The sequence below is a fragment of the Pinus tabuliformis genome, chromosome J, assembly GCF_031772625.1.
Source record: "Pinus tabuliformis cultivar Carrire ecotype Pingquan chromosome J, CPIR1, whole genome shotgun sequence".
Lineage (NCBI taxonomy): Eukaryota > Viridiplantae > Streptophyta > Pinopsida > Pinales > Pinaceae > Pinus > Pinus tabuliformis.
Genome location: NC_142295.1, coordinates 589,119,471 through 589,134,395, shown reverse-complemented (window position 1 = coordinate 589,134,395; position 14,925 = coordinate 589,119,471). Strand labels below are relative to the sequence as shown.

Sequence of the window (14,925 nt, the reverse complement as noted above, 5' to 3'; positions counted from 1 at the left end):
CACTAACATCAAGGTACATAGAGGGATTGGTGCTCTTGATTAAATACGAGTTCCATACCCTAATACATGACAAAATTCAATGGAAACATTGCAATCCCCCAATCCTAAAATCCTGAAAAACTGATAAGTCTGCTGGATTTTGAATGAAATCTAAAATTCTACTTTCTCCATATGAAATCCAATGAGGCTGGAACCACTCTCAAACATCCTGAGTCATTTCATGGTAATGTTAAAAATTTAAGTAAAATGATGAAATTACTTTAAGAATTTAACATTACCATGATTAGCATATCAATACTAGGGCCTAGACTTGATTATTAAGCTGCCAAAACGCTTGCCAAATGAAAATATGCGTGGCTGTAATGACCAAATGTGGCCTTTTCATACCCGTGCAGGTCACTTTTGCCGCCTAACGAGTCTTGGCAAAATGGACACGCTGCCAAAATCGTGACACGCAGTCGGATTCGACGTGTCAAAATAGGACATGACGTGTCATGGTTTTTGGACACGAATCTCGAGAGAATCATGTCGGACACGATGGATTCGGGATTCATGGGGCCTATAGGACAAATCCAGTTATCTAGATACATAGTAAATTAATCATTTCCAAAATAAATAATTTGGGTGACCATAGATCCTTGATTGAGAAATGTTTAGGTCTACCAATTTCAGGTATTCCTGGAGAGAAATTAGCAACTCAGACTCTTTATGCCTAAACTACAGCACTGAAGAGGTTGTATTTATGAGGGACAGTATATAAGAGAGGATATCCTGACCTTGAGTTGTCTGATTGAGAGGGAGAGGTTTGTTACTCAAAGGCTGGGTCAGATGCCTGGAGAAGATTCTGCTGAGGCAAAGTATGGTAGGTGTCTGGTTTTGTCTATATTATTGAGTGGATGGGTTGGCTGTGAATCAGAGGCATTAGCCATCTTTCACCCTTGTGGTCTCATAGCCCAGTCTGGGGGTAGAATCCACAGCAAATTCCTATGGTTAGGCATTGAATTGCTCCTCTACAACCAGTTTTGGTGGACAAATTCAAGATAAAATATAAGTGTCTGTATCTGTGAATGGATCATTTCCTTGTTCATATTTTTGTCGAAGTAGATCTGTAAATTCTGTTGTTGTAGTACATCTGTTAAGGGAATGTCTCTAATTGATAGAAATATTGACAAGAGGTATGATTATGCATCTGTTGTGTATTTTTCCCATCATTAGTCTTTTGTTCATGACCTATCCGTTTAATGTAAAGACTGAATTGTTTGGAATCAATTCGCAGTTAGCAGATCTGATTTCATGATGAGGAATGAAATTTGATTGTAACGCCTCAACGACTGAGAGGCATTTAGGTATACTACACTACATAACATGCTCAATGGAATTTACTCATCAGAGATAACTCAGTGTTGATTGGTCAGTAATCCGTAATGCCTATGACAGGGTTATCCCACACAGTTACAGGTAGACATGTATGGGGTCAACACCTCCAAAACAAATTGTGGATGAGCCTATCATAGGGCTAAGGGGACACACCCTAAGTTCTTTCAGAGAATGAAAGATGCCCCCCACATAGATTGGGGTGCCATTCCATAATTGGGTGTGGACCAGATGCACCCAGGCTTGCATGTACCCTGGCTAGTTAGATATTTTGTTATAAACTAGGACTCATTCATGGAGAGAGGATGAAGAGAGGATGGGGTCTTTTTCTCTCTTACGCACAAAGCTCTTCCTTGTCACAAGTATCAAACAAACTATTTTCTGACCATGTATCAAGCTGTAGTAACCAAACATCTATGACTTCCATTTTCACAAGCAGCTATAAGTCTAAACTTAATTCCTATTTGGAATATCAATTCATGCTTTGCCTCCTTTTCAAGGAACTCTAGGCTGCTATCTAAAGCGGACAGCTGCTTTCTGATTATTACTGTCTGGTGGGATGATTTGCAACATATCTTATATTTCTACCTTTGTTAAACATGGTTTTTGCAGCAATATGCTGCAATTTGAGGCTCCATATTTATTATTAACGATGGGCAAATGAACAAATCATCTTATGATCAAATTTCACGAGTATATATATATATATATATATATATATATATGCAAATCTTTGTGCATTGATTGGCTTTTTCACTCTTGCAACAATGATTATTATGTGCAGGTATATTATTTCAAAGTATGGAATTAGCTTTATGATATGTATGGTGATTTTAGTGTAGGATAAGGGAAAGAGGCTACGTGCCAGTCTTTTTTGTTGTCATCTTAGGAATATGGTCCATGACTGATTCTCATACAAATGTGTTTGCATGTTTGAAGTGATGGAAAAACTGTTGGAGCTTGTCTGGATCGCAATGGCCTTCGTCCAGCACGGTATTGGCGAACAAAAGATGATATTGTTTATGTGGCATCAGAGGTGCACTTTTTATCCATCTAATGTTGTGTGCTGAATAGTTTTCAATAAAAAAGTTTACTATGGGGTTTGTTTTCAAGTTGATATCCATGGCGTTTCAAAATATCACTGAGGGTGATATGCATCCCCCCTGACCAATTGAATTTTCATCATTTGAACTAATAATTTTAAGCTGCATGGGTGTCAGTCCATAGAATACGTATTGATAAATGTGTTTGTTGTTCTTGCGTAATATTTATGAAGAGCTGAGCTGAGTTTGGTGTTTTCTTTTCTTTTTCTTTTTATAAAGACTTTTGATCTCAGTGTGTACTTTTAAAAACTTTTATTAGGTTTGGTAAAAAAATCTAGACTTTACTGGAATTGTCACTTGGATCAAAATTTCCATGTATGCCTCAACCAATTGAATTTCTTTGTATTAGCTGTTTTGATTCCTCTCCCGAGGTTGAGCTTTAGTTTGTTTTCTCCCCCATCAAACAACTGTTTTCATACACAATGGATGCTACTCTAGCAGTTTTTCAGGGAGCAGTATAGCAGTTCACTGGAGTTTGTTGCACTGAATTGTTTTCATTCCTGTCTTGAGTTCATAGGAAAATCACAAAACAACATTGAGTAATATGGAGACAAATTGTTGGAAATGGTCATTTTCCAGTTTCCTGCTTATAATGGTATTTCTTTCGTTATTGAATAGGTGGGTGTACTGCCGATGGATGAATCCAATGTAATTATGAAAGGACGTCTGGGACCTGGAATGATGATAGCTGTTGACCTCGAGAAGGGTGAGGTATGTATCATAGGCTCAGACATGATTTCTTATTCTATACTCAGGAAAATAAGTAATCTATTTTGTAGCATCATTTTAAAGATTCCTTCCAAATATGTGAAGCCATTCTAAAAGCAAGGGTAACTTGGATTCTGATATTTCAAACCATACTCTGTGGACTGTAGATTGCCTTGTACTGGAAAGAAGCGTATTGAGTGATGCTATGATTTTTCACATATTTGGGGTTACTGCATTTCTCAACATAGGATATTTCAATCTTCAGCCAAAAGCATGTTTGATGTCCAGTAACTGTTTGTGTTGTTTTCTCTCGGGGCTGTTTATTCTTTTGGTTAGCTGTTTGTTTTCCTCACACATTTTCCTGCCTTTCTTAATCACCTTCTTGGTATTGGTAACTTTCTTATTTTATCCATGACCTTCTAGTATCCTTATCTGCTGCCACACCTTCACCAATGTTTCTTTTTTCAAACCACATAAGTTCTGACTTGTCAAACCATTTGGTGATCAAATCATGTTTATAAAAAAAATATATCATTTATGTTAGACGATAACCAATGATTTCTTGTTACTACCCTTAAAATTTGGCAACAACACCATTCCATCAGTGTCACATATGCATTGTTACAGCAAAATCTCCCACATCTCAAGACAAAGTCCAAAAGCTCGAGAACTAGACAAACTTTCCATAGGAGGGGGCCACTATCACCTCACCAAACCTCCTCTTGCTTCTGGCCAGCTCTTCTCTAGTTCGAAGGGGGTTTTCCCTAGTAGATCTGGGATCAAATGGCCCAATTAAACCAAGTCAAGAGCCCCCTAAGGCTTCTACTTCAATTACCACCAATCATAGGATTGTACAATTAGGGTTTAATGTGGAACATAGGATTGCTAGGGTTTAGGGTTATTTCCAAGATTTGAGTTCAAAGGGGAATGTCCCCAAACACACACAGCCTAGGAATTACAAGCAGAGTAAAATTCCAACAAAACAATTAAAATGATTTATAAAAGAAAAAGGGTGATGGAGGGAAGATTAGTGCCTTAGTTTGCCAATATATTTTTGGGGCATATGGGGTCAAGGAACAACACACTTGAAAATACTTGGAGTAGGTACAAGGCTCAAAAATAACTAGGATATGTAAACCAACTTACCCTAGGGTTTGAATCATGGTTCTCAATTTCCAAAAATGGATTAAGGCAAGGTTACTTGGGAGCGGGAGCAGGAGCAGGTGTGGGAGCGACATTTTCAAAAGCTCCCGGTTTGGGAGCGATTCCGGGAGCGTTTATATATATATATATATATATATATATTATATTTTGATGCATATATGTCAACAAAAGCATGTAGAATGATGAATTAGATATAAAAAACATAGATTGAACCATATAACAACAATCATCTAGAAGTTATAATCTTCATCAACCACGTCCACAAGTTAGTAACATAGTAACATACAACATATTGAGTCTCATGATTCATCAATCTTAAAGTTTCAAGCTTTCAAAATTCAATATATAACATTTATCATCATTGATCACCAAAGTTGTACTTGTAAGCTAAGTGTAACCATTACAACAAATAATATCTAACATGAAATGAAATGTTATAAAATGAAATGAAATGAAACAACTTTCAACTTTCACGAAGCATCATATTCATAATTCATTACTAATGAGTTATAATTGCCAACTTCAAACTTCAAACTTAAATTGTCATATATTGTTTACAAAAAATATCATAATAAATATGAAAGAGTCAATATCTTGTCTTTGAGGTTTCTGCGAGTTTCATTATTGCTTAGATTATCTTCCGGATCCATCGCATAAGGATTCTTTTTCATCGACGTTTCGAACCAGCAACGGTGGTTCATCTTCAGGATAAAAACTACTAGAAACTAGAAAAGACAAGTAAATCTATTATCTATTGCTAATGCTTGGGCCTCTTGCCGCCACGAGAAATGTCTAATTTTTTAGTCTTGTTGGAAAATCAGGATCTTTGTCATTAATATCACCCTCTAAGCATTAATATCCAGAGGTATCTTTGTCATTACCTCTGGATCTGTATAGGGATCTTTGTCATTAATATCACCCTCTAAGCATTAACATAAGATAGAAAAAGCATAGCATGTCAAGTCAAGATTTTGTTTGAGTGATGCGTACATTTTTAGGAGGGTCATGATAGAGGAGTTCGACAACCAATGTCACTAACATCAAGGTACATAGAGGGATTGGTGCTCTTGATTAAATACGAGTTCCATACCCTAATACATGACAAAATCCAATGGAAACATTGCAATCCCCCAATCCTGAAATCTTGAAAAATTGATAAGTCTGTTGGATTTTGAATGAAATCTAAAATTCTACTTTCTCCATATGAAATCCAATGAGGTCGGAACCACTCTCAAACATCTTGAGTCATTTCATGGTAATGTTAAAAATTTAAGTAAAAGAATGTCACTTTTACTTTAAGAATTTAACATTACCATGAATCACATATCAATACTAGGGCCATAGGCTTGATCATTAGGCTGCCCCACTCAAAACTTATTTGTTTCTTTGAAAAAAAATTGCATTTGGAATATTACTGCAATTATTATTATTATTATTATTATTATTATTATTATTTATTTATTTATTTATTTATTTATTTATTTATTTTTTTTTTTTTTTTTTTTTTTTTTTTTTGTAAAAAAGACTAAATGCTCCCAAAAAACTAGGGAGCTTTTTTTTTTGCCTAGAGCGCACTCCCGACTAGCTCCTGCCCGGAGTGCGAATTGGGAGCGAGGGGTGGGGGGGGGGGGCGCTCCCCTGCACCCTTGGATTAAGGGAAGGAGTTAACATGCTACTTCCTCAAAGACTTCGAAAATGTGTTAGTTATTTAAAAATCCTAATCTAGAAAGTCATTTGAAGATGATGCTAGTGGGAAGTACTTTGTTTCCTTTTGCATTAAATATGGCCCACTTTGATACTCTTATGGTTCTTGTACCTATGATGATCTCACTTGATTCTAGGAGTAGCTTAAGATGCTTTCTCCTAGGTACACCAACCATCCCTTGAGGGATTGTATGATGCTTCTCAAACGCCTTAGAGAGGACGTCTACCCTTGATTGACGAATGTTCTAACCACCAGAGCCAAGACATTCACCACCCTTTGAGAAGTGTTGATGTTGTGATGTATCCCACACTATTGATGACATTATCCTCTCCTTTGAGGCCTTGAAGCATTACACTTTTGAACCATGGCATTCCTAGAGAGTTGATGTACCAGGGAATGATAGGATGCCCCCATGGTAGCATTGCACCTTCTTGATGAATGTATTCCTATTTCTAAGTTGATTTGATGAGGATGATGACTTTATATCACACTGGAGGGGATGATACACTACTCTAGGTGATGATATCATGCCCTAGCCTTATGACATCCTCTTCATGTGACTTGGATTAATGACACGAGCTTAGTTGATGATGATGCCTTATGGAGGAAGCCTTTGCTTGATGATTAAACATTTTTGATAAAGAGATGTGGCTTTTGAGTGTGAGCCACTTTTTTGAGTCATCCATGGCACATTTTGATGAAGAGATGCATTTTTTGGAGGATGACATCACCCTTGGAGGCCTTTTTTCTCACATGTGTGGGTTAAAAAGAGGTTTGTTTTTATGTGTTATCATTGAGATAACAATCTTGAGGTCACCTTGTGACTTTACTTGTAATCACATTTTATTATTTTTAGGGATTTTAGTCAAATTTAAGGATAAATCGGCTTGGTTGTCCTCAAATAAGTAGAGGGAAGTTTCTTTAGCCTTAGATCTTGTCACACACACTCATTTACTTATTTGAGAGAGTGTGCACTAGGTATCTTTTTTCTCTTGGTTGCTATGGAGCATGAAATGTGCAAATTGTCTTGGGGAAAATATTGCGATTGGATGTGATTTATTCTTGGATGATGAATGCTGAATCTTTTATGATTTGTGCAAATTTATTGGAAATATCTTCTTCCATCTTGTATTTGTTGTAGAATTAGGGTTTGTTGAAATTTTCATCAAGTGTATTGAATTTTTTATGACTGTATAATTTCTTTTACAAGATCATCATCAACATTCCATGAAGGAACTTTAGTATAACTCCCTTGCATTTTCTCCAATTTGATTGAAAATCACTAGGGTTTTGTGGCGTGAAAAGGCCTCATTGTAGCTTTTTCTCTCATAAATCTTTCCATTGGTCCTTTTCCATATAGCTTGCCTCAGACTGCGTTGTCGCCTAAAAGGTACACTGTAACGAATAAAATATATATAAATAATGTAAAATAATGTAAACAATAATAATCGTAAATAATGATTAGTTAACTAGTAATTAGGTTGAAGAGGCATGTCTAAATGAGACATGACTCTTCATGAAGAGACACTTGCTTGATATATAAGCAAGCCTTTCGTTCTCATTGTAAATCATTCTCATTCTTATTCACACATTTAATATATAATATTTGTATCCTCAATGGATAATTTCATATTCCAAGTTTTCTGGAGTAATTAATTTTTAGAAGGAACATTGTTCGCTTCATTTGGTATCAGAGTAGTTCGGTCCTCTAGGTTGCTTAACCGGTGCATAGAGCTCGTTCTCCGATCCAGGTCCTTGGCTATCGAAATTCGTCAACCGTGTTGTCATACAATTGAAGAATTTTGCTTAGAATTTGGGAGTTTCTCCTTCTCTCCGTTTTTCTAGGCCTTTGGCCATTAAAATTAAAATTAAAAGAATTTGCTAGTTGGAGGGTCTCCAATTCGCTAGTTGACCTTTGGCCATAAAAAAAAATTAACCAAAAAAAAAATATAAGTAAATAAATTAAAAAAAGAAGAAGAAGAAAAAAAAAAAAAAAAATAAAAGAACATAAAAAATCAAATTATATAAAAAAAAGAGATTTAAAATCACCTGGTAGAAGCCCGTGGTTTTAGAAACAACCCATGGTAATTGCCCATGGTATTTTAAAAGTAAAAGAAAAAACAAAAGGGATACAAATCTCATACCAAGTGATATTTAAAACATTTTATGTGGAGAAGCCCGTGGTTTTAGAAACAACCCATGGTAATTGCCCATGGTATTTTAAAAGTAAAAGAAAAAAACAAAAGGGATACAAAATCTCTTTACGTGAAAGGTAAGTTTTACTTTTTACTTAAAAAGTTTGGTGAACATCGTGACCTTGTCATATGAAAAGACGTGACCTTTATATTTATTAAGTGTGGTGACATCATAAAAGTTTATATTAAGTGTGACTTTTATATTAAGTGTGGGGACATCATAAAAATTTATAATATTAAAAAAATAATAATATACAAAGTCCAAATTTAAAAGTCGGGAAGTGCCACATTCAAGTCAAAAGAGGTGAGATATATAGTATATATATTAATTTAATATAAATTTTATATATACTTAAAAGGATTATTAAATCAATAAAAAAAGGGGGAAGATAAAAAAAGTGAAAAAATGGATTTTCTAAGTAATGAACAAAAACAATTCCAAAGAGAGGTAAAACAAGAAATCGCAACAATATGCTGAATTTGTGGAAAAGGACGAAGAAAATTCTCGTCTCAAGGACCACGTCGAAAGATTACTTGCGCAAGTGAAGAAGACTAAGGTCACAAAGAAAGAACTCAAGAAGCACTTATCAGAACAAGAAGAAGAAACTTTGCGTTTAAAGAACCTTAATAAAAATTTATTAGAACAAATCAAAGATCTAAAAGATGAAAATCTTAAAATTCAAAACACTGAAAATAAGGTTGATAAATCAGAAATCAAAGAACTTTTACGACTGAAAAACCATAATCAAAGTCTACTCACTCAAATTAAGAAGCTTAAGGATGATAAGAAAGCATTAAAAGATAAGTTGGAACAATTCACTCAAGAAGAAGCATTGGGATCTCCAGTCGTAGTAGTCCAAGTTGAAAATAAGGGAACGAATACCGATCCAGTGAATATGAAAACTCAAGAAACATAAGTCAGTTGAAGAAACGACACACTTAGATGTTGCAGTTCAGACAATGGACATCCCAGGTGAGTGTTCCACAACTAATTCAACAACATCTTCGCCAGAAAAAAATCTAAAAACTCCATATCGACATCCGAATCACAAGAGTAGACCAATCAACCATGCTACGTATCAGTACCATTCAGACCAGAAACAACAAATTGATGTTCCAGATAATAGTGATGTAACCTCAATCCAATCTTATGCTAACAAGTCGTTACAAAATTCCAGTGATCAGAATACTACACAGAAGATTAATCTGGGATGGTCTGATCCCTTCTTAGTGTGACAATTTTGTTTGTCACTAAGAAGATCATATCAACTTGTATCGACAAGGATGACTATTCCGAGACAAAAAGACTTTCGAAACCGAAAAAGAGATCAAACCTTTTTCATCAACAAGCTTTGAGGACAAAGCTTTTTGAGGAAGGAGGCAATGTAACGAATAAAATATATATAAATAATGTAAACAATAATAATCTTAAATAATGATTAGTTAACTAGTAATTAGGTTGAAGAGGCATGTCTAAATGAGACATGACTCTTCATGAAGAGACACTTGCTTGATATATAAGCAAGCCTCTCGTTCTCATTGTAAATCATTCTCATTCTTATTCACACATTTAATATATAATATTTGTATCTTCAATGGATAATTTCATATTCCAAGTTTTCTAGAGTAATTAATTTTTAAAAGGAACTTTGTTCGCTTCAACATTCCATGAAGGAACTTTAGTATAACTTCCTTGCATTTTCTCCAATTTGATTGAAAATCGCTAGGGTTTTGTGGAGTGAAAAAGCATCATTGTAGCTTTTTCTCTCATAAATCTTTCCTTTGGTCCTTTTCCATATATCTTGCCTCAGACTATGTTGTCGCCTAAAAGGTACACCTAGATGTGGGAAAAGTTTCCAACCCCACAAGGTATATTCTTTAAGGCACAACGCTCAGAGTAGGGGCTATCACATGTTCTCTACTCACTCTATTTAAGCTTTCTCCTAGGAAAGCTAAGGGGGTAGTCCCTAAAAGATGAAGAATGAAGGAAACCTTATTGTAACAACAGGTCTAGGAGATCTAAGGGCAAGGCAAGTATTATTAATGTAATTTGAATACTTAATTAAAGCAAGTGTAAGTATTTATGAGCAATGCATACGAGGTAGATTTAATTAAGATCAATAAGGCAAACACAAGATGTAAAAGATGATAAACTAGTGCCTTAGAACAATGCTCAATATAAATCAAGATATTTGCAAATGAACAGATCTTTCAAGTTACAATAACAATAATGCTGCAAGACAAGTGTTAGTACAAGACAAGGTTACTTGGGAGCGGGAGTGAAAACAGGAGCGGGAGCGACATTTTCAGAAGCTCTCGGTTTGGGAGGGAATCCCGAAGCATTTTTTATATATAACACACACACACACACACACACACACATATATATATATATCTTTTATATTTTGATGCATATATGTCAACAAAAACATGTAGAATGATGAATTAGTTATAAAAAACATAAAAAACATAGATTTAACAATATAACAACAATCATTTAGAAGTTATAATCTTCATCAACCGCATCTGCAAGTTAGTAACATACAACTTATTGAGTCTCATGAATCATGATTCATCAATCTTAAAGATTCAAGCTTTCAAAATTCAATATATAACATTTATCATTATTGATTACCAAAGTTGTACTTGTAAGCTAAGTGTAACCATTACAACAAATAATATCTAACATGAAATGAAATGCTATAAAATGAAATGAAATGAAACAACTTTCAACTTTCACGAAGCATCATATTCATAATTCATTACCAATGAGCTATAATTGTCAACTTCAAACTTCAAACTTAAATTGTCATATATTGTTGACAAAAATTATCATAATAAATATGAAAGAGTCAACAGTTATAAAAACTACGAGAAACTAGAAAAGACAAGTAAATCTATTATCTATTGCTAATGTTTGGGTCTCTTGCTGCCACGAGAAATGTCTAATTTTTGAGTCTTGTTGGAAAATCAAGATCAATGTCATTAATATCACCCTCCTTAACATAGAAAAAGCATAGCATGTCAAGTCAAGATTTTGTTCGAGTGATGGTTACATTTTTAGTAGGGTCATGATAGAGGAGTTCGCCAACCAATGTCACTAACATCAAGGTACATATAGGGATTGGTGCTCTTCATTAAATACGAGTTCCATACCCTAATACATGACAAAATCCAATGGAAACATTGCAATCCCCCTAGCCTTGAAATCCTGAAAAACTGATAAGTTTGCTAGATTTTAAATGAGATTTAAAATTCTACTTTCTCCATATGAAATCCAATGAGGTCGGAACCACTCTCAAACATCCTAAGTCATTTCATGGTAATGTTAAAAATTTAAGTAAAAGGATGAAAATTCTCCTAATCTTCATTTTCATCCTTTTACTTTAAGAATTTAACAATACCATGAATCACGTATCAATAATAGGGCCATAGGCTTGATAATTACGCTGCCCCACTAAAAAATTATTTATTTCTTTGAAAAAAATTTGCATTTGGAATGTTACTACAAAAAAAATTGCAAAAAAGGCTAGGGAGCGAAAATTTCGCTCCCGGATTCGCTCCCATGCAGGAGCGATTTCGAGAGCGCGCTCCCTAGTCGCTCATGAGTCGCTCCCAAAGGGAGCGTGATTCGGGAGCGGGTTCGAGGGGGGAAGCCGCTCCTCCGCAACCTTGGTACAAGAGGATGACACAATATTAAAGTATGAGCAAAAGATATAACTTGCAAGATGAAAGAGATTTGTACTTTAGCTCAAGGATGAAATATGACAATATCAGAGGATTGAAGTACAAGTAATGTAATATTGCAAGTGAAAATTAAAGGCTCACAATTAATAATATGCCAAATGAGATGAAAGTTAGATGAATGCAGGGCTAAACTAAGTGATATGCAAGATCTTGGTTAATTTTAATTAAAATGCCTGATCTAAGGTGAAGGCTTTCTCCTCAATTGTTAGAAACTAGGCTTAAACAAGGTTGTAGAAAGAAGTGTTGGGGAAGGGTACTAAGGCCTTGTTAATTTTAGGTATGTTCTATGCTAGAGCAATTTATTTAAATTTTCATAGTTAGCAATCACATCAGCATTAAGATAAACTGCAGATAGAACATAAATATAAATTGCAGAAGACAAGCCAAGACAAGAGGACACAAGATGTGGCGCTAGCCAGGGACAAACCCCAATGTGGGGAAACCCTTGATTAATTCTTCTTTTATGTTCTTCAAAGTTCAGCAGAGAAAGTGAGAGAGATAGTACATTTACAATAGAAGTCAATCACTTTGACTTTTGATATCGGCATGAGATTAGTTGAAGACATATTGCTTCAACTGATTCTCTAAGGTGACTCGTTCAGCTATCATAGTGTTGCATCTTGTCTATTTGCTACACATTACCGTGTGACACCTTGCTGTACTGTCACATGTGTTGAACCTTGATGACTGAGTTGCTCTCATCTTCATGCTGCTCATCATGCTGCATCTTCCATGGTCTTATTCATCATCAAGCTACCCATGCTCATGATCTCATTCATCATTATGCTGCCCATGCTCATATCATCATGCATCATTATGTTGCCCATGCTCATATCATCATGTTGCTTATTATGCTGCCCATGATCTCATACATCATGTTGCCTTTCTTCGGAGACAGATGCTCCGGTTGTTTCGGCAGTTCCTGGTGGTTCTGGCTTTTCCAGCAGTTTTGGCTTTTCTGGCAGTTCCGACAGTTTTGGCTTTTCCGGCTTTTCTAGTATTTCCGGTGTTTCCGACGTTTCTTGCAGTTTCAGCTTTTCCGACAGTTTCGGCAGTTCCTGCTTTTCTAGATTTTTCGGCTTTTCTGGCTTTTTCAGTATTTCTGGCTTTTCCAGCGTTTCCGGTAGTTCTGGCTTTTCTCGCAGTTTTGACTTTTTCGGCAGTTTCGGCTTTTTTGGTAGTTCTAGATTTTCTGGCTTTTTCGACTATTCCGGCCGTTCCGGCTTTTCCCGCTTTTTTGGCAGTTCCGGCTTTTCCTTAGGATCTCTCCTCCTACTAAAACCCAAACACAAGTAGAGAGAGGAAGAGATCCAAGTGTGTGTAGAAATGATTTGAAGTCCTCTTCTATTTATACTAAAACGTAGAGGTTGAATAGACATCACTGTTGGGCTTCTGAGCCTACATAAGTTGCTGGCCAACTTAACAATTTGTCCATAACATAAATAAATTCTTAACTTCATAAATACTTATCGGAATCGGATGATCTTTAGATCAATCCTACACCTTTCAATGAGAGGGATCCAATAAAAATATCAGCTGCCATAAATAATATGACCTGCATGGAGTTTGGCCCTAGTTGCCAATTTTAACACTCCCTCTCAACTAGGGAGAATTCCATTTGCTGATCCATATGTCCAACTGTACTATCTCTGCTATCAGTGCCCTGCACTGCTTTGCTCAGCTCTTCTAGCTCTGCTCTGCTGGCTCTCTCTGCTTTGCTCAACTCTACTCGGCTCTGCTGGCTCTGTTGGCTCTGCTGTGCTTTGTTGGCTCTGCTAGCTCTGCTCTGCTCTGCTCAACTCTGCTAAACCATATGAAGAAGAAGAATTGATCAAGAATGTGTCATACCATTCTCCAATGACCCAAAGTCAGTCTCAGAGTGCATACCACTGGTCCCAAACTAGTCTCAACTGACCCAAAGTCAGCGTCATAATGGGTACCACTCCTACTACTGGTCCCAGTCCAGTATCATCAGTCTCAGAGAATGTACCACCGGTCCCAGATCAGTCTTAACTGACCCGAAGTCAGCGTCATAGCATGTACCACTCTCACTGGTCCCAGACCAGTCTTCCACTGACCCTAAGTCGGTCTTAGATTATGTACCACTGGTCCCAAACTAGTCTCAACCGACCCGAAGTCAGCGTCATAGTAGGTACAACTCCTACCACTAGTCCCAGACCAGTATCATCAATCTCAGAGAGTGTACCACTGGTCCCAGACCAGTCTCAACCGACCCGAAGTCAGCATCATAGCATGTACCACTCTCACTGGTCCCAGACTAGTCTTTCATTGACCCTAAGTCAGTCTCAGAGTATGTACCACTGGTCCCAGACCAGTCTCAACCGACCCGAATTCAGCGTCATAGTAGGTACAACTCCTACCACTGGTCCCAGACCAGTATCATTGATCCCAGAGCAATGAAGGTCATCCTAGCATAGGGAGTACGCTTGATACAACGATGCGTCCATCAGTACTACTATGGTCCCTATCCTCATTTCCCTGCCCATTGATCAGATGAGAGGTACTTCCCATGAGTCCTAGACTGCATGGGTAGGATGCCTTGACAGGAGAACTTAATCAATCCTGTCCTCACAGGAGAACTATTCATCTTGCTACAAAATCGCCATGGAGAACACATCATCCAGGCCTCACAAGAGAGCTAATCGTCCTGCTACATAATCGTCATGGAGAACACATCATCCAAACCTCACAAGAGAACTAATCATCTTGCTACACAGGAGAGTGAATCGTCCTGTCCCACAAGAGAGCGAATTATCTTGTCCCACAAGAGAGTGAGTCATCTTGTTTCAGTGCGCACCAACAGGGGAGGGTGAGTCACCCTGTGGTCGCATGTTGCTCCAGTAAGAATTGCAAGCCCCCAAAGCTCCTAGAGGGCTTTCTTCCACCTGTATACATGAGATTCCCGTTC

The 14,925-nt window shown here is 36.7% G+C and overlaps 1 protein-coding gene across 1 annotated transcript in view; it reads left to right on the top strand.

Annotated features, from left to right (window-relative positions):
• The first annotated feature begins 2,311 nt into the window (after window positions 1–2,311).
• The window catches only part of LOC149228360 (ferredoxin-dependent glutamate synthase, chloroplastic-like), a 367,732-nt gene continuing 355,118 nt past the window's right edge, over window positions 2,312–14,925 (top strand). Inside the window, exons 1-2 of the mRNA XM_089378162.1 lie at window positions 2,312–2,410; window positions 3,096–3,188. Coding sequence (XP_089234288.1) covers window positions 3,111–3,188 — 78 coding nt within the window. The 5' untranslated portion in view covers window positions 2,312–2,410; window positions 3,096–3,110. The remainder of the gene's footprint in view (window positions 2,411–3,095; window positions 3,189–14,925) is intronic.